The following is a 22,990-nucleotide window of genomic DNA, read 5'->3' on the forward strand; positions in this document are numbered from 1 at the left end:
CCATTCAGATTGCCCGCAAGACTTCTGAAATTTTTGGCGAAAAGTTGATCACAATGTGATCGTAATCCAATTATGAAAGGGGTGTAAAGAGACCCTGCAATCGATCACAGAATCATAGATTCTTTATGACAACCAGAGTAGTCCTTCACTCCACTGGAAGAGGAAGTTTTCCTGGAGGACCATGAGGAGCCCGGAGTTCTACATTCTCTTCTGCTGAAGCCCCACCGCAGTCCCAACACGACCTTCCCACCCAAGACCCAGGTGCTGCTTCGGTTCCGGTGCTGGTTGTAATCTGGCTCCTCCAATTCCTCCAGAGAAGAACTGGTAGTTTTTTCATTGACAAGGAGCAAAGTGAGAGCCATGTCAGCCGGTCTCTGTAGTTGTTAGATTCCACAATAAAACACTTGTAGGAATCAATATTTCATATCATGGCTCAGAATTAATTCTTGCCTCTGAAGCAGGGGAATCGGGTTCAAGACCTGATCATGTTATCAGATTTAAAGACAGCTTTGTTTACTTCCACTCAGGTACAGAGCTGCTTACCCAACAAAGCTCTCTAGTCTTCAACCAGTTTAATTTAGTCGAGGCTCCCGATATCCAGCCGCACCCATCCCCCGCTGGACGGCCTCCAACACATGGAGGGTCAACAGGCTCCTCGTCATGTCTGGACCTCAGAGCAGGGATTCTCATTCCACTGCTCATAGAATTTATGGTAAATTTAAAAAATGAAGTTGCACTACCAACTTCCACTTTTACCAATTGCAGTTTACAGTTTAAATCATTTAATATGATTATTTTTGTGGTTCTGGGTTTGGATTCAGTGTAACAGCTGATCACAAGAACACAGGAGAGATGGAATCACAGGAACTGGTTGATACATTTATTTCCTCCATGTTAGCACATAGAATATATTTATATACATATTGCTAGCTAAAGTGTCAAAGAAAAACAAACAAAAAAGAACAGAAAATAAACAGTGGGAAGCATAGAAAATGTTAAGCCATGAGTAATAGTTCACATATGGGCAGAACAGGAGAACAGCAGGACTCTTCCGTCCACTTCATTCCAGTCCGAGGTGAAAGGATCCGTGTGGAACTCGCACGCTATCCTGGAATAAATCCGGGGTTAAAGTTTATTCGTTCACTCACTTTTTAAAAGCTGCAAGCGAGCAGCTTCGGAGGCGTGAAAAGAGCTCCATCGAAGATTTTGAAAAGTTCAAAAGGGGAAGAAGAAAAAAGAAACAAACAAAAAAAAAAAAGGACATTTATGTTTGTTCACGTTGGAGGAAGAAGCCCCGCCCCCTTTGAAGAAAAAAAAAAAAGGTGTACACACCTTTACTCATGCAGGTAAAAACCAGATACCGACTGGAATGACATCCAAACGCTTCACACGGAGAAGAGAGAAGAAAAAAAAAACAAAAAAAACAAAGTAAATATGAAGCAACGCGGCCGGATGGATGAATATAAAAAGTTTAAAAAAAGAAGAGTCACATCGTGTGAAACACAAACCGTGTTCGTCAGGGAGAACATGCTTTCAGTCGCTTTTTAATATCCACGTTAAAAACAAAATGAAAAACAAAAAACAAAAGTTGAAACATTCAGACACATTAAGAGTTCAGTGTGTGTGTGTGTGTTCACAATAAAACACACACACAACACACACGCGGGCTGATATGACAACGGTTGTACATTGTACAAAATGAGAACTAACAGTCATCCAGATCGCTGAAAATATAGCAAAAGTGGATTCATTTACAATGTTCACACAGCATGGAGGAGAGCGTCCGAGCGTCTGTGACCTTTTATTTACATGTAGTGCAACGGCGACGGGGGAGGGGGGTGAAGAGGAGGAGGAGGAGGAGGAGGAAGGAGCGGGACGTCGGACTTCTGAAGCCAGGAAATCAAGTCAGAGTGAGGAAGAAGAGAAACGAAGCACAGATCACATCTGCCAACGAGACAAAAACTACGGGAGCAAAATGCGTTTTTCTGCCACACGTCCTGCTAAACACCATAAACCAACTCCTGTGTGAGTGTGTGACGTTCTGGTATCTGAGCTTCTTGAGGCCCGATGCACAAAAACCACTGAAAGGTCGTCCTGGTTCGTCCAGTTTCCCCTCAAGGTCGACACCAAGATCCAGAAAATCAGGACGTTTATGATGATTTCAATAATTTGAAAAACCGATAAATTCAGCGAATGAGAGAAACTGTCCTGAAGTGAAAAAAAAGAAGGAATAATTAAAAACAAACAGCTTGCATACTGCTGGAAAGTGATTGTTCAGGCTCCTGATGCAGTGATTTTAACGATGAGTTTTGGGATTATCTAATCCTGAAGAAATTTTCATTCACAGACAAAAAAAAAAAAAAAGATTAAGAAAACTGGAATATCTCAGACTTCTCTTCTGGATTTCTATCATTAGGAAAATCTGAATATTCTGTGAAGTCAGTCAGATGTTTGAAACAAAATGATCACAACTTGTGTGAGAAATTTAAAGTGTTCAGATTTCTGATTGAAAAACTTTATTTCCCTCTGTTCAATTTTAACAAGTGAAAAAAAAAAGAACAAAAGAAAAATGGCAATTTCATCACCTTTAAGAAACCATTTATACATGACAGGAGGAGGAAGAGGAAGGAGAGGAAGAGGAGGGGGAGGGAGGAGGAAGTCACCCTAGAAAAGAATGATCACATTTGCATCATGTCTCATAATGTCTCGGTTTGTTCGTCCTCAGTCTGACCGATTTTTCCATTCAGTCCACTGAGCGGAACGAAACAGAAATGAACATACATGAAGACAAACGGGTATTGATCACCCACTGATCAGCTGATCGCCGACATTAAATCACCTCAGGTCCAAACTGAAGACTCTTCAGTCCCCAGAAAGAAAAGAACAAGTCTTGAACAGGCGAAGGAACCATGGTCGCAGGTCGATTCAGCCGACAATGAAAAGTCTTTCATCAACACTCCACTGATTTGTTGAGGGAACGGAGACCGAGGGAACGGGGTCCCAGTCCTCCTCTTTCCTCGAGTCTTTCAGGGAACAGGTTGACTCGAGGAAAGAGGACGATCGAGACCCTGAAGAAGAATTCAGGTGGAATTCGTTAAAAACCAAAGTGCCATCCAGCAGGAGAAATCAACGTCAGTTTTTTCTCGAAAGCAGAAGCTTTTCAATGGGAGGTTTTTTTTAAAGTGTGGCAGGTGAAATGTGACATTTGACCCAAACATTCTTGTCTTTTCATCCCAGCTATCACCTCTTTCTATTTGCCTCCATTACACTTCCAAAAAAACCACGATCTAAAAAAAAAAAAAAATCCAAAATTTCAGAAGGATTAATATTTGAGAAAGGCTTCACTCAGTCTCTCGTTTAACTTTCTTTAATTCAAACAGCTTTTAAAACATTTCATTTTAAAGAGAAGAATGATGAGACTGAGACAAGCCCTCTCCCCGGCAGTATATTCATTGAACTAGAATAAAAAATAGCTTTTAAAATGTGCATTGTTTTCTTTAAAGGGTAGTTTTAGTAAATTTTAAAAGAAAATATAATCACGCCCCCAAAAGTAGCACTGCCTCACAGCCAGCAGTCAGCGCTAGTTGGAAATTATCTGCATTTCATGATATTTGTCTTTCAACAAAAAGGCAATAGAAAGAGTTCAATTCTCCAATGGGAAAGATCTGGTCAATTCTTAAGTGTGGTCTTAGTGTTAAATTAAGAAAAAATAAGAACATGATATTTTCTGTGTCTTAGCTGAAGCTCTCTCCAGCCTCCGGTGGGTGGGGGTGGGGTAGGTGGTCGGGGTGAAAACACACTTAAAAAAAAAAAACCCAAAAAGATTTTATGCAAAAACAATGAAAAAAAAATGACTTCTTTCCAATCTGGGCTAATAAAGTGTGTGTGTGTGTGTTAACTCTTAAATAACAGGTAGTAAAGGAAGATAAAGACGCTGGAGCTTCGCTCTAAAACCTTCTGTCCACGTTTCAGAGAAGGAACCAGAAACTAAACGCTCAGAAAAACACCAGCTCCACAAAGTTTTAGGAAGGCAAGTAAAGAAGCGGGACAGTGTGTGTGTGTGTCCGTCTGTGTGTGTGTGTGTGTGTGTGTGTGTGTGTGTGGTGGACACTGACTGACGGGCGGGGGGAGGGGTTATGGGAGGGGGCGGGGCTTGCTCATCTCTTCCTGCGGCAGGTTCGTTTGTGGTCGGCGTGCCAGTGCTCCTGCTGACACTTGATGGAGCAGTACGAGGTGTTCCAGCAGCAGTGGTACATGGCCTCCTCCTCACAGTTATAACACTGGACACACACACACACACACACACACACACACACACATAATTAAACAATGACAACTAGAACACACTGAAAACCAGAGAAAGGCTTAAAACAGGCAGGATACATTTTACCTACTAGGGATGCAACGGTACGCAGCAAAACATTGAACCGTTCGGTCCGCTCGGCACGGGACAATACGCCCTTTTGGACCGCGGTTTTTCGGTTTTGTGTTTCATTTTACACAGCCGTTTTCCAGCCTGTCGTTTATGTGTATGCGCCTGTCCATACAGATAAAAAATGCTCTCTCTCCGTGAGCTAATGCCCAAGCACTGCTGTGTTGATGCTCACGCTGCAGCGCTGTTGTTCTTCTACTCATTTCCGGCAGGCTCGGTGCCTCACGGCACACTGCTGCCTCTCTTGGTGAAGTCCAATATCGCAGCAACAGATACGCTGTTGTAACTGTAGCCGGGTGGAAGTGCAGCGCTTTTTTTTTTTTTTTATTTTTATTTTGCTTTTGCCGTTTTGGGGTTTTCTGCTCCCAAACCCAGCTGAGACGTGAAGCATGCCCCGATCGGTGGCTCCAAACACATCCACTTTATTGCGTATTTTACTGAACAAATCTGGCAACACTGAGTGTGCCTACAGAGGGCATGTCCAGCAAGAACGGCAGAGTCAAGAGACAGAACTTTGAAGAGGCTCCAGCTTGGTTTAAATCTCCGGTGTGGGTAAACTTCGGTTTATACTGCTGTATAGTGTATACAAGCAGTCAAGCAATAAGAGGACATTTATTATTTGAAAATACTATGTTCAGTATCTGTTATCATGAGAGAAGCACTTGATGTTATACAGCACACCAGTGAGAACGTTATTTGTTAATGTTTACTGTGAAATGCAGTTTCTGCTGACAAGCAAAATAAAGGGATATTTTTGGGAGAAAAAAGCTGTTCTCTTTATGTACAAAATGTGTACCGTACTGTACCGTAACGTACCGAAACTGTGGCGCAAAAACCGAGGTACGGACCGGACCGTGGTTTATCTGTACCGCTGCACCCTTATTACCTACTACTGTTAACTGTTAGCTGCTACCGTAGCTACTGTTACCTGCTAAATCTGGGTAATGCTCGCTGCAGTTTTACCTAACTGTTAGCTGCTAACTATAGCAACTGTTAGCTGCTAACTGTTGCTAATGTTACCTGCAGTTAACAGCTGTTGCTACAGTTACCTGCTAATTATCGTTAGTGCTCGCTGCAGTTTTTAACAGTTAACTGTTGCTACTGTTACCTGCTAACGGTTGCTATAATTATCTGCTAACGCTTGCTACTGTTAGCTGCTAATTGCTGTTACTGTTACCTGCCAACTGTTGCTAATCTTACCTGCTAACTGCTACTACAATTATCTATTACTAATGTTACCTGCTAACTGCTGCTAATGCTTGCTGCAGTTTTTTAACAGGTAACTGTAGCTACAGTTAGCAGCACTATGATGTTTTCTCATCCCGACTCCTTCATGAAGCACTAACGGGAGGTAAATCATGAGGCGATCCGGTCTCCGGGATTTGAACTCACCCACTGCTTCTTCTTGGTCTGTGAGATGAGCTGCTTGTGCTGAGCCACCAGCTTCTTCACCTCCTCCACCAGCTCCTCTTTACACTTCTCCTTCACCTGCTTGCACTTCCTCTCCATCTCGGCCTGAGCTCCAGACACCGCTTTACTGACGGCCTGACGCTTCTCCTCCTCCATCTCTGCACGCAGCTGCAACACACACACACACACACACACACACAGACACACACACACACACACACACGTTAAGGCATGCGAGCAGCTGGCTGCTGGGGCGGGGCGGGGCGGGGCGGGGCACACACACCTTCTCCAGCGCCTCTCGGACCACGCGCTCCGTCTCCCGCTTGTTGTCGGCCTTCATCATCTCCTTGACGTCGTTGAAGACCTTGGTGTACTTCTCGTGGCACATGTTCTGACAGGCGCCGTCGCTGCTGGTCTGCGTGCCGCGGTGCAGCGTGCGCGGCGAGCCGCCGCCGGCCTTCTTGGTCTGCGTGGACACCGACAGCTTCTCGGGCTGCGGCGGCGCCGACGACACCGGGATCTCCTGGCTGGAGCTGACCGCCTCCATTTCCGGCTCGGGGTCCTGAGGGCGGCTCGGGTTAGTGGCTCCTCGTTCTGACGGGAGGCGCGAGGGTCGGCGTGCCGGCGGACTTACGCTGACTTCTTCTTTGGGTTCCACCGCCTGAGACCTGCGGCTCTTCTTGGCTTTGGGCTCCAGGCTGCTCTTCAGCTGGAAGACACCGGAGGACGAAGATGAGGATGAGGAGCTGCGATCAGAACACTGCCAACTGAAACACTTCGTGAACTGGAGACATTTAATCAGAAAAGGCTCAGAGTGTAATGAACGTTAACGTTCTGCCTCCTCCAGCGCCGGTGTGTTTCACAGAGAAGGTTTTTCGGCCCTGGGATTCGAACACGGGGCCGTCACGGCGGTCTGGGACTTACGTGTCGGACCTGCTCGTTGCTGGTGGAGGAGATGCTGGACTCGGCCTCCTCTGTGCGCTGCAGCCTCTCCGTCCTGCCGCTGGCCGCCTCCTCCTCCTCTTCCTCTTCTTCCTCCTCCTCCTCTTCCTCCTGCTGCTTCTGGTTCTGGCTCGGCGGCGGGCTGCCGTCCTCCATCTTTGTTTTCCAGAAGCGGCCCTCCCTCAGGAAGCGCTGGTACACCTCCAGCTCCTCGCAGGCCTTCTTCCAGCCGCCGCTGCGCTTCACCTGCAGCTGCTGGACGCTCACCTTGATGTCCTGGATGTTGTCTGAGGGGATCCAGGCCCTGCAGGTCAAACACACACACAGCTTCAGGTCGCGAGTCCGACTCCGTCTGTCCGGCTCTTTCCGGGTCCTTCTGACCTCTGGTGCTGGTGTCCGAAGAAGCGGACGTCCACCTGGTTGTCCTCCCGCTGCAGGACTTTGGCGGGCCAGTACCCGAAGCCCTTCATCTTGGCCCAGACCAGGTCGTGACTGGGACTCTGCATCACACACACACACACACACACATCAGTTTCTACTCATTCAGCACATTCTATTAAACATGTTTTAATTAAAGGGAGGTTCTCATGGAACATTTAATCCATAGGATTCATATTTCCTTTAGAGAGCAGGTCAGAATAAAAGCTCTATTTTTATCATTTTATTGAGTTTTTCAGAATAAAAACAGTCTGTATGGAGAAAACCAAACCAGTGTTGTGAAGGAATGTCTTTCGTTGTTTTTGAATGTGTTTACTTTAAATGTCTATTTGTGGTGTTGAGTCTTTGTGTCTTCACACCGAGCCAGCACTCCCATGATGCATCACTGCTGAAGGATACTCACACAGGGGAAACAGAACCAGTTGTCGGGTCGAGCGTTGGACAGATAGAAACAGTTCTTACACAGCAACAACTCGTTCAACTGCAGCAGAGGAGGAGGAGGAGGAGGAGGAGGAGGGAGAGGAAGGCAAGAAGTTCAACACCTCGAAGTGAAAGCAGATTTAGGACTTCTAAACTAAAGACGGATTATATATGAAGCTGAGCGTGACTAATGCTGAGAATTAAAAAGTTCTATTTATTGAAAATATTTAAAAATGTTCACACCATTAATGGCTATGTAGAAATAGTTCTATTATGTCAATGGAAAAATTATTTTAAGAAATGTGAGTCTCAAACTAAAGAAATAGAAAAAAGTAAACGACATGATCAGCATCAACACACTGAGTGACGTTTCTCTGGACAGAGAGTAGAGGGTTTTCACCTCGTGACACGTGTCGCTGTAGAGTAACCGGGCGATCTCGGCCTGGTCGCTGTGAACTGCAACAAACAAACAATCTTCAATGAGAACGAGGCTCAGCGGAAGCACCGCCACAGCTCACAGGTTTCAAATCACATCCCGGATCAATGCCGTCGATATGAGGCGATGAGGGAGCTCACCTCCGTACAGGATGGCAGTGTTGTGAACGATCAGCTGAGCGTCTGCTTTGAACTCCTCGAAGCTTTTATACTTTCCTTCAGAGAGGTTCTACAACACACACACACACACACACACACACACACAAGCAGTCAGGTGTGATTTCAGTTGCAGCCCCCGTCCAGCAGGTGGAGCTGTCTGCATTAGTGTCAAAGTGAGACGGAGGAAGACGACAAAGGTTTCTGCAGCGAGGATCGAACACAGCGTCGTTCTGAGGAGTGTAACCGTCAGTGTGATGGTGAGACAGACCGAGCAGAAAGAAGAGTGTGTGTGTGTGTGTGTGTGTGTGTGTGTGTGTGTGTGTGTGTGTGTGTGTCAGTCACCTCCTGGATGTTGTTCACGTCCAGAGCCGTGTGGATCAGCCTCTTGTACATGGGATGGTTAGTGTCTTTGCCTTTCTTGTTCAGGTCCACCGCCTGTGGGGGGGAGCAGGGAGGGGGGGTTAATATCACTTCAGAGGGGTGGGGGGGTTTTCATGTGGGGTAACAGGATGAAATGCAATACCCCTTTAAGAGGGAGCGACGGGAATTAGGAAGGAGGCTGACAGGAAAGGTGACGGAGATTTAACACCACCTCTACACTGAGGGAGCAAAACCCAGCTCAGCATGGAGGGAGGGAGGGAGGGAGGGAGGGAGGGAGGTGGATTAAGGGTGGAGGGAGGGAGGTGGAGGGTTCTTACCCTCTCCTTCATCCGCTGGACGATGAAACGCAGATATTTACACATTTCCTGTTTGTTCAGGTTCTTCTTTTTACTTCCCTGAAGAGAAGCAGAGAGAAAGAAGAGGAAAAGCCGTTGAACACGGTGAAAACCAATCAGCCTGCAGGACCGGACTGATTGATTATTGATAAGCGATCGTCTGATCGGGAGAATTAAAGTGGGCTTTGCACAACGTGACCAGTTCCAGGAAGTCGTCTCCCCCCTCTGAGCAAATCAACCGATGGCCATTCAGCGCCTGTACTGTGCCGTCTCCGCGGTAGCCGGGGCGTGAGGTGGGCGGCGACCCACCCTGCAGACCACGCACTGCCAGTGGGAGCCCCCGTCCCGGGGCCGGCACTCCTCCGACAGACACTTGAGGTGAAACACCCGGAAGCAGTTGTCGCAGCTGAGCACGTCGCCGGGCAGGTGGCACTCGAAGCAGTACCAGTCGTGGCTCTCCGCCTCCCAGTCCTGCTGACACACAGCACAGCACAAGTCTGGGTGACCCCCCCTCCCTCCACCCGGGGGAGGAGCAGCTGCAGGGGGCTCCATGAGTCCTGCACACACACACACATACAGGCAGGCAGGCATGGGCACACACACACACACACACACACACCTTGCAGCTCAGTTTTGAGTCAAACTAATTACTGGTGTAATCTCATTACTTCTGCAGCTTTCATTACTGTAACTCTTGAGGGGTCAAACCCTGGTCCACCGCATGACGCTGTAACGCGTGGACGTCACAAATAAAACTGGCTGGTCAACGTTAGCCGAGGTCAGGTTTCCAACGGCACACAGTTGTTGCATTTTCCTGTCGGAAAAGTTTCACGTTTCCACGGAAACATTTCCACATTGATGCTCGTTTCCACGGCAACAGCAAACGGTGTTAATGTGCATCGACTGAGCATGTGCAGGAGATGTGGTTACTGTAGCTGTCGAGTGTTTTTCCACCGGTTTCATGGAGACACAGTCCAAAAGCATCAGAGCGTTTTGGAAAAATTGTGTTTTCGTCCATCTGCACGACAGAGTTGGAGCTCTGTTCTCTGCTCACGTTTCAGTTTCCTTCTGTCCTCGCCGCCTAGTTTCATTCTCCTCCAGCATCCCGGCCTCAGCAGTGAGGAATCCTGATGGAGAGGGTGGAGTGAGGGCCAGACAGGATGGAGGAGCCGCTCATCCGCCTGTCAGGCGTCCAGCTTCACCCACTCACTGTCTGGACACTCAGAGAGCAGCAGAGTCGTGACTGAAAGCAGCTCGGAGGACGCTCTGCGGACTCTTCCTCCACCTGTTCTCCATGTGTCCAGGTGTGTCCAGCTGGTCTGAGCTGGAGAAGTTCACCTTGAAACACTCCAAGCTGTTCAGATTCAAGTTGATACGACGTGAAAATCAACAGTAAACAGTCAGAAGTGCCAGAAGCCAGGACCAGAACCAGGATAATGTGGACCAGGACCAGGACCAGGACCAGGACCAGGGGAGTCTGGACCGGGGGTCATGCCACTCTGGAGGAAATCCTCGTCCTTGTCCCTCTACTGAGCATGAGCAGAGCTGCTGGTTTCTCTGTCCGTGGTTCTGACGAGCAGCAGAGTTGGAGTGTTGTCAAAAAGTTCTGTTTTCAGTGTCTTGCCGTTTCCGTGGAAACTGAACCCCAGATGAAATGAAGTTTGGAGCAAACTGGGGGTTCAAGTTGGAGGATGTGGACGTGGTCAATCGTTTGGCCTTTTGATAACCGACCCGTCTGTTTTCCCACTTTAACCCCAGTTTGCTCCAAACCTTCAGTTCATCTGGGGTTAAAGTGGGAAAACAGACGGGGCACGTCCACATCCTCCAAGCGGAACTGAGCAGTCAGACATGCCCAAACTTAGTGAAAGCTGTGAGCTGAGCAGCCTTCATTCAGTTGTAAAGGTTGTGGGTTTGATCCCCCGTCTGGCTCCAGTGTCACTGAGCTTTGCACCTCTGCACTTGGTGAGGTATGAGAGTTGAACAAAGCTGCTTGGCAACAGAAACCCTCCATCTGTGATTGTTCCTTCCCGAACACTTGGTGGCTGAGCTCCTGTCGCTTCCCCCTTGTTCTCGTCCTCCAAACAGCTAACTGATGGCTGGACTTATTGATCGGGAGGCATCCTATCAGCAGACCACACTGGAATCCACTGAGCTCCTGGAAACCACACATTCCTTCACGAACGTGTGGCGACAGCTGGATTTTACACTCCTGTGGCCACGGAGGCAACAGAATGCATGTCAGAGAGTCAGTGAACGCCACACTGGTCCTGATGGAGGTGGAGAGGTGGAGCATCTCACACGGCTGGTGTGTGAACGGGTGGATGTGGCTCCACCTCCACTGAAATCCCATGAAGATTTTAGCTACTGAGCTCTGATGTACAGAACGAAGAAAGAAACTGGAACGGGTTGAGAGTTCTCCAGAGAACGATGGCGTCATGAATCAGCTCCACTGTGAGGGTTTCTCCTGTTCTCCAGAGAGGAGTCAGGCTCAGGATCATGTATCAGCAGCAGCGCAGAGGCTGGACAAACCAAAACCCAAACTCCAAAACTCCAAGCCATGACCCCCAGAATTCATCACAGATCACAAAGAAAAACCTCTGGAGAACCTGGACTGAGGGGAACTCGACTCTTCTTGTCACAAACACGCTGCTGCTATTTTAGAGAGTTATGTGGGTTTTCTGTCGGAGGACTTTAAAGCTCCTGAAGTGGACTCAAACACTCGGCACATGCAAACTGGCTTCAATCCAGGCACCCATGAAGCAGGACCAGCCTCCGTGCAGCCAGCGCCTCGCAGCCACTGGCTGACCTGCAGGAACCTGCAGCTCGGCGCCAACAGCACACACACACACATACATGGGCACACACACACACACACACACACACATCAACTCATCCAATGAAAATAACACAGGAAAAAAAAAGGAATCAGGAAGTCAGCATGCCAGACAGAAGTTAAGAGACACACAGGTCTCAGGAGGACTACCACTACACACTACACACACTACATACTACACACTCACACACGCTCGCTGCTGACCGGCGGCTGTGCTCGCGCTGCTTGTCGTCTCACGTTAAATGGTGATTGGCTCCCTCTGACTGTGATCTACAGCTGAGGTTTGCAGGAACGGCTCTGAGCCGAACCGGGTGAGACCGACCGGAACCGGAACGGGAACCGGAAGCGGCAGCAGCGCGGCACGCCAGCAGGCGAGTGGCGAGCACAGGCGTCCCCCGATCAGGAAGTGTGGCCATGTGGACGCTGCCGACTGTCGTGAAGCTCTTTACGGCACGCCGGAGAGCCAAACGGACGGATCAGCGGTCGCTGCTCGAGGCCGGGGTGTCAAACATAAGACCTGTGGGGCTAAAAGTGGACCTCCATTGTGTTTGGTCCGGCCTGCACGATGACGGTCTTTGTTATTGTTCAAAAACTGCATCATAATGAGGTTTTGTGAGCATCTGGTCCACCTTGAATCAAAAGTGAACATTTCAGTGCATCATTCAATGGTTATTGTGTTATTATCCAGACCAAACCTCAGTTTGACACCTCTGGCAAAGAGCAGGAAGAGATCGATCCAGATCCATTTCCATTAAATAGGGTTAGCAGGAGGCAGGACATCCTGCGAGAGGTTTGGTGCTGAGAGAGCTTCAGTCGAGTCCCTGAACGCTGCAATGGCCGGGCCGATTTCTGACAGAACGATGTTAGTTGAGAGGAGGTGGGGGGGCGAGGGGGCGGAGGGGGCGGAATGGAGGACAGACCTGGGACTGGAGGAGTAACAATGCAGGCCTTACCTTGCTTCCCTCGGCTTTCGGGTCCTGTGATTGCAAGTGATTCAGAGAGGAGTGTTTAAAGGTCCGGCTGAGAAAACGAGTTCCTCGGGACACCGGCGTCATGTCCTCAGAGACTCTTGAATTCACCTGAATTTCATCCTCTTGTGTGTGTGTGTGTGTGTGTGTGTGTGTGTGTGTGTGTGTGTGTGTGTACACTCTGAGTGGAGGTCTCAGCTCCTGTCGTCACGTAAAGTTTTTTTTTACAGTTTTTCCATTTTCAGGCTGCTGTCATAGCAAAATGACTCGTGCGTGTGTGTGTGTGTGTGTGTGTGTGTGTGTGTGTGCGCGCGAGCATGCAGTGCTCACCATCTCGTCCCCGGGCAGCCAGTACCCCTCCTGCTCGATGCCGGCCTTGGAGCCCTTGCAGCCCACCGTCAGGGTCTCCACCACCAGACCGTCCTTCACAGCCAGGCTCAGCTGCCGGGCCGTTTCCTTCGGGTGCATCCCAAACACCCTGCTCAGGTACCTGAACACACACACACACACACACACACAAAATCGCAGTTTGAACTGTCTGCAGTAACAGCAACATTTATTCCTCAACACATCCTTAAAACGTCTCTGTTCCTACTGAGAGTTCTGAGTTGTGACTGAAAGAAGGGAAACGATCATTTCATGCAAGATACAAAAATTACATCACTTATGAAACACATAAAACAGAACAATATAACCCACCAGAGTAGATCATGCTCAAAGGGAAAAATCCTCAACTTCCTTTTCAGGTGAAATCTTTCTATATTTGACAGTCTTCTTCTGCTTTATGTTAATATCGAGGTCTCTCCTGAGGTCATTGTGTCCTTTAAATTGGGTTTTTCTCCAATCATTCATTAGTATTTAAAGTTTTTTCTTCATTTTTTGGAGAACATTTCTTGCTTGAGGTTTGTTTTCATTTGTGTGGATGCAGCATGTTTTTCTATGAGAAACTGACAGAACCAGGACTGAAATCACAGCAGGTCTGATTCCTGCTGCCGCCTCTGATCCGGGTCTGGGTTCCTGCAGAACGTCAGACAGAAGCTGGACCTCTCAGGCAGCAGGACCTCCAGCACGCCGCCTCGTCTACTCAGGGCCTTGGTTCTCGCCACCATCACCTCTCCAGCCGTAGCAGAGAGTTTGAAACTCCGGCTCCGTCTGGCTCCGGGATGCACGACATGCCGGCCGCTCACTTCACCAGACAAACGGTGTCAGATCCAAGATCTGAGGAGTCTGGACCAGAACCAGAACCCAGAAGGTGTGAGGGGTCAACACCTTGGTGATCCTGCAGCAGCCAGAACCGGTTAACCGCCAGCCTCCGGTGACGGTGGCTGCAGAGGAACGGAGAGGAGGGGAGCCGCCGCTATCCGTTACACGCCGCTGCTTACTGTTGCCATGACAACAGCCGCTCGTTGCCGGCGCTCATTTTGGCGAGCAGCCAGCGCCCAAGGTGCTCGCCAACTTGCTGAAAAGAGACGTGCCAAGTGTTTCATTAGGTCTGATCGGCGAGGCCCGCCGCCGCCGATCTGCTGGGGAGGAAACCCGCCGTGGCGGCGGCTTGGAGAAACAAACCGGCCACAGATCCGCCGAGCGAGGAGGAGGAGGATTGAACCGATGCCACCCTGGAGGATTGATTTCTGTCTGGCACGGCGCGGACAGCCGAGCAGCGACCGCCAACAACCCTCCAGTGCCTGAACACAAATACCCACAAAGCTCCGAACAAACGCTTCCTCCAGACACCAAAAAAACCACAGATCATCCGTCCCCGGAGCCACTGGCGGCTCGGAAACGCCTTTCAGAAACTAACTCGCTCTGGCCACCCAGACAGGAGCGCCGATTCTCATTAAAAGGGTTAAATGTGGCGCCGAGCTTCATGACACCTTCTAAACGTCTCCCGGACCTTACAGGAAAAGGCTGAGCTGTCATGACTGATGTTTGACCAATCAGAATGAGCCCTGCTGCTGCAGGCGACGCTGGCAGCAGAGCGCTGCTCAACAGACCGGGTGGAAACAGAGCAGCAGTCAGAAGCGCCAAGTCCAGAGGAGAAGACAGAAGACGTGTGTGATGATCTACAATCTCACACTGTCAGCCTAAAACAAAGGACTCTATCGATTCAACCACAAGGTCCGAACACACACACACACACACACACACACACACACTCACACACACACACACACACACACACACACTGCCAGCAGGGGAACTTACTTGGAGATCCGGTCCATGTTTGCGATTTGCTTCTGGTTGCGGATGACCTCGATGGCCGACCACACATACTGCACCACCTTGGGGTCGGCCTGCCTCTTCTTCATCATGCGCGACATCACTTCCTTATTCATCTTGACTGTCGGGGGGGAGGAGAGGACGAGGTCAGCTGCTGACGGTGTGGTGAGAAACCTCGGTGTGGGGACAAACAGACCCCAATGGTGCATTTTACGGCATTCTACCAATCAAAAACACGGAACATTGATTAGATTTAGCTTTTTTTAAACACCAACATATTTCTTTGTTCCCTCACATTGGAGACTCCATTTGCTGTATTTTCTTAATTTTTTTCCACTTGCGTCATTTGAATCTCCTGCTGGATCAAATGAAGCCAAAAGAGCAAATCAGAGGCCATTTCATAATGACGGGGATCCCATGGTACCTCTCCACCAATCGTATCGCTCGTTACAAAGCCACAATCGAACCCCGGAAGTGGAGAATTGGTGAAAAAAGATGTTTTTAACCAGAATTATCAACCCCTGCTGTCTGCAGCTTCTTTGAAATGAAAAGGGGAACGGACGCCGTTTCCAGCAGGTTGCCCTCATGCAGACGCCGCCGTCGCTGACGGGAAAGCTTTCAGGAATTTAACGGTTGAATAAACGGCTCAGGATTGCTACATACTCACACTTCACTATGAACAGGGAGACACTCGGACTGTGCTCTGAGTGCAGAAGCATTTCTGTTTCAGAGGCTCCAGGAATATCTCCGCTGCCAGAGGAAGTAGAGAAACCCTTCATAAAGGAGAGTATCACACACACACACACACACACGCACGCACGCACACACACACACTAACACACCATCTGCTGAGATGAAGTTATCTATTTACGCCCTGCTGGTATTAAACTGGCTCATCATGGAGACGGCGGGGAAAACACCTGTTTGTGGACATTTCGACTGTTTCAAACGCTCCAGTTCGGGATGCGTCCCGCCGCCGCCGGTGGACGCTCAGGACCCGCCTCCCTCAGTCCTGGACAGCCGTCGTGTCTAACGGAGCTCAAAAAATTAAAGCACATCCAAAACCCTAAAGTGTTCTGACTGATGCTCCTGCTCTCTACTCGGCCTTCCCCAAATATCTCTCAGTAATTCAAATCCAATTTCATGCGGTTCTCCCCTCAGCCAGCCGTGAAACTGGAGATGTCACGTTCACAAATGGCCGCCAAAGGCGAGCCGTAATAATATCTAAAGCGTTTTAATGTGAGGGAGGAGGCTGCGACACAAGCCCAAACAGGATGTACACCTTCACACCTTCTGTAGCTGAGGTCTGCAGCCAAGAGGAACAGTCAACCAGACGGATCTGACCAGAGTCACAGCAAATGACATCCATCCAACAGCCGGAGGTGGGCTTTCTTCTTCCTCTCAAGCGTCTCTTCAGGAAAACTCTTTCAAACCGAGTAGTTCAGATTGCTGGAGATTAAATGAATCACTCAGTTTGGATCTTTTTCAGAGGGACTGATTCATCTGTGCTGTTTTATGTTCCTTTAACACACCGACTGAACCAAACGCAGTGAAGAGGAAACACTGAGAAACACATTCTGGAGATTTTTGTACGTAGGAACAAATACATACAGTCAAACTGAATATACCGATGCCTCAAATCGTGAACTTTCCTAATTTAAAAGCTGGTACAGTCTGTAACCGCCTGCAGCCAAATAGCCAAGGGTTCAAATCCCAGAGATCCACACGCCTGACCTCGAGCATGTGCCTTCACTGGTGACCTTTACACCAGACGGGGTCATCTGGAACCATCTCAGAGAGAACTAATCAAAGCACGTGTCTGACCGTGGTCTCTCAGGAAGTGAGCCGTCTCGGTGGCGGCTGTCCTGACGGTAACATGGCCTCAGACGCCCAGAGAACACGTTCTGTCAGACAAGCCGGCGAACATCGGAGCAACACCAAAACAGCAGTCGACAGATTCCCAGGAGGTGCTCCCAAAACCGGACTGCTGGGGGTGGAAGACGTTGTTCTTTAGTTAAACTCCACTGCAGTGACGGACCAATAGGAGCAGATGATAAACCCAACAAGGCCTCGATCACAGGACGGGGTTTTGAAGCAAAAACACTAAACTGTGCTTTGAGTGTCTGTTTACAGGACCGCGGTGCTCAGAGCCCCTGAAAAGCAAAGCTTTAAAAAATGCTCCGACTCCGAGGAAACAGGGACACATTTCTGGTGTTACGACAGTCGGAGTGAACAGCTGTTCTGCTCTCGCTCAGTAGAGGGACAGTAGGAACAAGGGTCTCCTCCAGAGTCAGGACTCCCAGTCCAGTTTCTCCTGGACTTGGTAGTTTTAGCGTTGATAGTCACAATCTAGCAACAATCCAACTTGTTGTTCTGTCCATATGAATGTCTGTGTTCTCCTCTGTTAATGTTCAGAGAGTGTAGCGTTCACTGCAGTGTGTGTGTCACCAACTAGTGGACCAACATGCCAAGTACTTTTTTCCGTGTAAACAGATATAGTTTTCTAAAGTTTTCTGAGGCAGTGTAGCGTAAACGAAGCCCGAATCAGTCTGTTCAGACGAAGGTTAAGTTCTAATGCTTCACTGTTAAATGTATTTCTGACGGAATGTCCTGCTTCATCTCAGAAAAGCTGAGAAGCCTTAGTTTAAAATTTCATTCAGTCTTCATCGTTTCCACACACACTCTCTGTAAAAGAGGATATCTGCTAAAACGACTGAACAATGCGACACTGAATGCAGAGACGTGCTCTGCAGACTGGATGAGGACTTTAGACCAGAGGTCAGTGACCTGCGGCTCCTCGGCCTCTCTCTGGACCACGCATCAGTAATATCATCACTGACTCTTCAGAGGAACCTGCTGTGTTCAGGGTCAATATTTAGGCTTGCCGTGATCATCCTGTGAGTTCAACAACATGTCTGGGATTAATCGTGGCTCTAAACTAACCAGTCAGAGAGAACAAGGGTGGTTATGAAACCATGTGCTGTTTTGTTTGTTATAGCAGTTAAAAACAAATCAGTGTTTCCAAACTGAAAAACATTTGTCTTGTGAATGCAAAACATTTCTAGACGGAATAATTGATTAAAGATCAATTATCTGCAGTCACAGCATTCATGGGCCCAAGAGGCGATTCCAATGAGAAAGACTAGACCGGTCAATTAAAAATGTTGCTCAGAAACAGAAATAAAACTGATCACAGCAGCAGGATCAATTCATTACATTTGATTGTTTGAGGTTGAAGAGTCAGGCAGAGAAGATCAATGTCGGTGGAGCCGACAAAAATATGGGCAAAGAAGAAGAACGAGGAGAAAGAAGAAGATACAGTCCATGGACCTTCAGGCCACTCGATTTCATTTTGATTTTGATGTCTGTTAAAAAGTAAATAAATAGAGGGAGAGATGCTCCAGACAAGCCATCACCGATGTCAATGCTAATGCTCATGCTAATGCCAACCTAGCGAGTGAATTCAAACGATGAAAAACAGGCTTTAGTGGTTTCTTTGGAGCTGTCAGGACATCTCCATGTGCCTTGAAGACATCCTTTTGAACATGTTTTCATCTTAAATGACTTAAATGACCCAGAAAAGCAGAGAAGTGTCTCCAGCGGCAGGCGGTGAACTGGAAATCCTCTCTGCCTTCAAACCAAGAACATCCTCTGGGTTGTTTTCTAGCAAAGCAAGCTTAAAGGTGCAATAAGTAATGTCACGTTACATAACTTTTCTTAAATAAGCACATAAAAAAAAATAAAAAATCGGACAAAGGGTTATTTTCTGTTTGTCAATTTCCAAACAAGAAGCGTGAGACGAGCCGCCTCTCTTTGATATATATATATTTTTAAACCAACATCAAAACGGAAAACAGAAATCAACTCGTATCCAGTTTCAGGTTTTCTAAAATCAAAATGTAACTCAAATGGCTGGAAGATACACGAAGCAGAAACATAGTTGAAAGGAGAGTCCATTTTACATTCTATTGTTTTCTGTGAGCACACAAAGGTTTTATTACATAAGAACAACTCCATGGTTTTCAGTTTGTCCCGTTTCCGTGGAAACAGACATCATTTTTAAAATGCTAAACTAACACCCTGACCACACGCTCAGCCGAGCGAGAGGGGGAGAGGGCGGTGAGCCGGTGTCCTGTCAGATTTTGCTACCCATCGAAAATTGCTACTTTGCGGCTATGCGCATGCGTTCACGTCATTAAAATCACACCCATAATTATTTGCTCCCTGTGAGAGTGAGCATCATGAGCAGGACAGGAGAGCTGTCGGAGAACTGGTAAGCACTTTGTGTTGTAAAGTACATATAAAACACATATAAAACATCAAAACTAGCTGGGGTTAATGACACAAGGCTATTGTGATGAATACTATTGATTTCTTCATGCACTGAGTACTGGGAGCATTATTTGATGGGGGGGTGGGGGGGGTTGTATTATCAAAATATGTTCCCCTACAATTTTGATTTAAAAAAAATTGAGGAAGACGAAAGAAAATTGTTTTTTTTTAACATGGTAACATCGTTGTAATTGATAAACAAGTGTAATGGGCAAGGCTGTAGGAAAAAAACAGCAGCAGTAAAATTTCACACAGTAGCAAAAATTTATAAACACATCTATCAGAAAATGCAAAGGTAGAAAAATCTGACAAGGCAGCAAAATCTGACAGAGCACCGGCGGATGACCATGATGGCGAAAAAAAATCTGGATTTGCAACGATCAGGACAATCGGGAGCGAATTCTCTGCACATGTTGCAGCGATTTGACCAAAACCACAGACGCCAGTGTTTACAAACGCGTGGCAGACCGTGAAGCATTGAGACTGACAGCATGCCTTACCAAATGTTCACCAAAGGTTGATCACAATGTGGTCGGATTCCGCTTGTGGACGGGGTTTAACGGCAGCCGGTCGGCGGAGTCAAAAGAGTCGTGACTCCTGGTTCAGAGTCAACTGGAGTCTATTGACCCGAGTGGTTCAGGAACCGCCCAGCTCTGCTCCAGCAGCAGGTGTGAATGAACGCCACCTGGACACCCCGCTCCTGTCACACCGATCCCACGGTGCTGGGAGGGCAGTGGCCCCCCGGAGCCCCCCCAGAGCCCCCCCGGAGGCCGGCCGGGGGCAGCCAGCCAGGACGAGACGGGCTTATGGCTGTCTGAGTAAACAAAAGAACCCGCTCGGTGCTGCTGGCGGCGTCTCACACCCCCGGACAGCTCCTCCTCACCCCCCCGGAGGGAACTCCCACCTCCCCCCCAGTCCGGATGATCGATCAAACTCTTCGATTTTGACCGAAAAGCTTTGACGTGAGCCCCATAAAGAGACGCCGCTGTCAGGCAGGACCGCGGCGGCGGCTCCCCGTTAGCCCGCTAACAGCAGCCAGCAGCGGGCTGGCAGGCACACCGAGCAGGCCGGGACACACACCGACACACAAAACCGATCAATAAACACCCGATATACACTTAAAAGCCCCCAAACAGGTTTAATGAGTGGAGAGAGAGAGAACCGGAGAAGGAGAAGGCCACGGAGCGGCGGCTAGCAGCTAGCAGGCTAGCATGGAGCCCGTCAGGACCGATCAACACTTCCCACTATAAACCGATAAATCACGGATTTATCCGAGATCAATACACGCTGCTCGGTGTTATATCTCACTGAAAGAGCCGGCGGGGCGGTGTTATGGGGGATAAATCGGTTACCGTAGAGGTAATACTGGTGAGGTGTTACGCAGCTAACCTCCGCGGGTTAGCGGATCAAGCAGCCGACATGTCAGCGGACCGGGACGGGATTTACCGTCCCCATGTCCGGTCAGAGCCGCCCGGAGCCGCCGGTGGAGCGGAGGACACCCCGGCGCGGCCGGCTCTGCTCGCTACCGGCCGCTTGCTCCGTTTGTTTTGGAGGGCGCCATGTTCACCGTCCTCCATCACGGGGCAGGCGCCACGGTTAGCCGCGGCTAGCCGAGCCGCGGCGCTCCGTCCCGGGATAAAGACGCCTCCGCCTCCCGCCACCTACCTCCGCCTCGGTGGCCTCACAGCTGCAGGGGGAGTCCGGGCAGCTCACATCCGAGTCCCTCGGCTGCGGACGGTGGTCGGTGTCCCGCTGGCCGCACGGGGCTGGGGAGGTAAACACAGACGGAGCCGCGGGGAGGGAGAACTCTAGCGGCCGTGTGGCACGCGCTCAGCCCGCCGTTAAAGGGCCAGTACGGAGACAGAACCGGCTCAGGTGGAGCTCACCTGGACGGAGCGGGCTGAGGGCGCTTCTGCGGGGCTCTACACCCCGAGTCTGGTTCTGCGGGTTCTACACCTCTGGGTCTGGTTCTACAGACACTCTCCTCTACTTTCTCAGGTAGAATTGTTGGGTTTTCTCCGTTGACGTGTCCTCGGAAGACTGAGTTCTATGAGTTGATAGAAATAAAATCTAATTGAATAATCAATCATGTTTACTTTGATGTCTCATGAATACACGCAGAAGGAGAATTTGAAGTGTGTGTGTGTGTGTGTGTGTGTGTGTGTGAGTGAGTGAGAGAGAGAGAGAGAGAGAGAGAGAGAGAGAGATCTGTTTTTGTAAACCCCATGCTTCGCAGGGAACATTTATTCATTTCTTTATTGATAGAGAAACAAGAGAACATAAAACTTCACAGAAAGGTTCCATCTGGCACTCGAACCCAGTGCTTTATGCTGTGAGCTGCCAGTGCAATCCACTACACCACTCCTCCTGAGAGTTACATGGAATTAGAACTTTATACAATATAAATGAGCAGTTTGTCTCTCAGAATATAATTTTAAGAAGTTTTATCCACTGTGGAGAAGTGTGTGAGTAGCTCAGTCTGATGAGATGTGATCAGACAGAGAGGAGACCTCTCCACCTGAAGAAAGTCCACAGAAAAACTGGAGAAGGAATGGAACAAGTCAGATCCAGTTTAATGAGACCCATTGCTCCAGTGTGAACCTGTGTCTGATGACCAGTCTGTTTCTACATTCCTGGCTTTCTGATGAGTTTCGGTGTATTTGGGTTGTGTTGATGGATGCCATCTCACTGCATCTCTGCCCATGTGCCTCTGTGCAGACCCAGTCCAGCGTACAGCGGCTGGCTGAAGCAGGTTTCCACCCTGTGGAGGAGAGTCATGGACTTCGAGACGTGGTAGAAGCATAGAGCGCCTGCGCTGTGGTCCAGGTACACTCCCACTGTGGAGGGCGGAGGTCCTGAGATGACAGTCAAGGCTCCGTCATGCCTGAACAGGTACAGGAAGCCACACGCCTCCAGCGACCAGGACTGCTCATCGCCTCCGAATCCTGATGTGACTGGAGAATTGTAAAGTAGGGCGACTGACACTCGACCTCCGACCTCCACCTCCCAGTAGCAGCGTCCAGTCATCCTGCAGTCACTCAGGATCTGCACGCAGTCCTCCGTCTTTTCTGGCTTCCCGTCCGTCAGATATCCCACCCATGTGTTTGACTCCACGGTCAGATTCTGGTGTGCAGTTTTTGGATCGAGGTAAATTTTCTGTGAATGCCGCAAGAACTCAGCTCTGGTCTTTTTCTCGGCTTTAGCTTGAGTCAGAGTGACTTTTAAAGAGTGCTGTGAGAAGATTTCAGTGAGGATATTCACAGACTCTGATGAAGCTTTTTCGATGTGTAAATAGTCCAGCAGACGATGAAGGTTGAGTCTGCAGCTGTCGTGTGAGCGTTTACCCGGGCTGGACTGGGGAGGAGGGGAGAACTTCCTGAGGAATTGGACGTGGTCTTCAGTGACTGAGAGCTGCTTCAGCTCAGCGTCTCTCTTCTTCAGCTCGGTGATCTCCTGCTCCAGCCTCGTCTGAAGCCTTCGGACTCGACTCACCTCGTATTCCTGCTGGTTTCTGATCTGCTGCTTCAGATCGGAGCTCTTGTTCTGGATGTGGAGGATGAGTAGGCTGAAGATCTTCTCGGCACTCGTCACTGCCGTGTCCGCGGAGCGATTGGTGGCCTCCAGCTCCTGCTGGAGCAGCTTCAGGTCTTCCTCTCGCTCCCGGATCGTCTGCTGGATGTTTCCT

General features: G+C 49.0%; 1 protein-coding gene across 2 annotated transcripts; it reads right to left on the reverse strand.

Moving 5' to 3' along the window:
• Positions 1-858: 858 nt before the first annotated feature.
• On the reverse strand, positions 859-21,141 carry zmynd11 (zinc finger, MYND-type containing 11). Of its 2 annotated transcripts, XM_030114417.1 has the most exons (16): positions 20,971-21,141; positions 14,959-15,094; positions 13,084-13,243; positions 12,739-12,762; positions 9,262-9,423; positions 8,935-9,012; positions 8,579-8,671; positions 8,219-8,306; positions 8,043-8,098; positions 7,626-7,703; positions 7,166-7,284; positions 6,767-7,088; positions 6,477-6,551; positions 6,126-6,404; positions 5,825-6,010; positions 859-4,280 (listed from the first exon to the last, which is right to left on the reverse strand). In XM_030114417.1, exons 2-16 carry the CDS (start codon positions 15,087-15,089, stop codon positions 4,158-4,160), a joined length of 1,974 nt encoding a protein of 657 aa, XP_029970277.1. In that variant the 5' UTR covers positions 15,090-15,094; positions 20,971-21,141; the 3' UTR covers positions 859-4,157. The 2 variants fall into 2 exon arrangements, with proteins under 2 accessions (XP_029970277.1, XP_029970278.1); XM_030114418.1 differs by lacking the exon at positions 12,739-12,762.
• Positions 21,142-22,990: the final 1,849 nt, after the last annotated feature.

This window comes from Salarias fasciatus, chromosome 18, assembly GCF_902148845.1.
Source record: "Salarias fasciatus chromosome 18, fSalaFa1.1, whole genome shotgun sequence".
Taxonomy (NCBI): Eukaryota; Metazoa; Chordata; class Actinopteri; order Blenniiformes; family Blenniidae; genus Salarias; species Salarias fasciatus.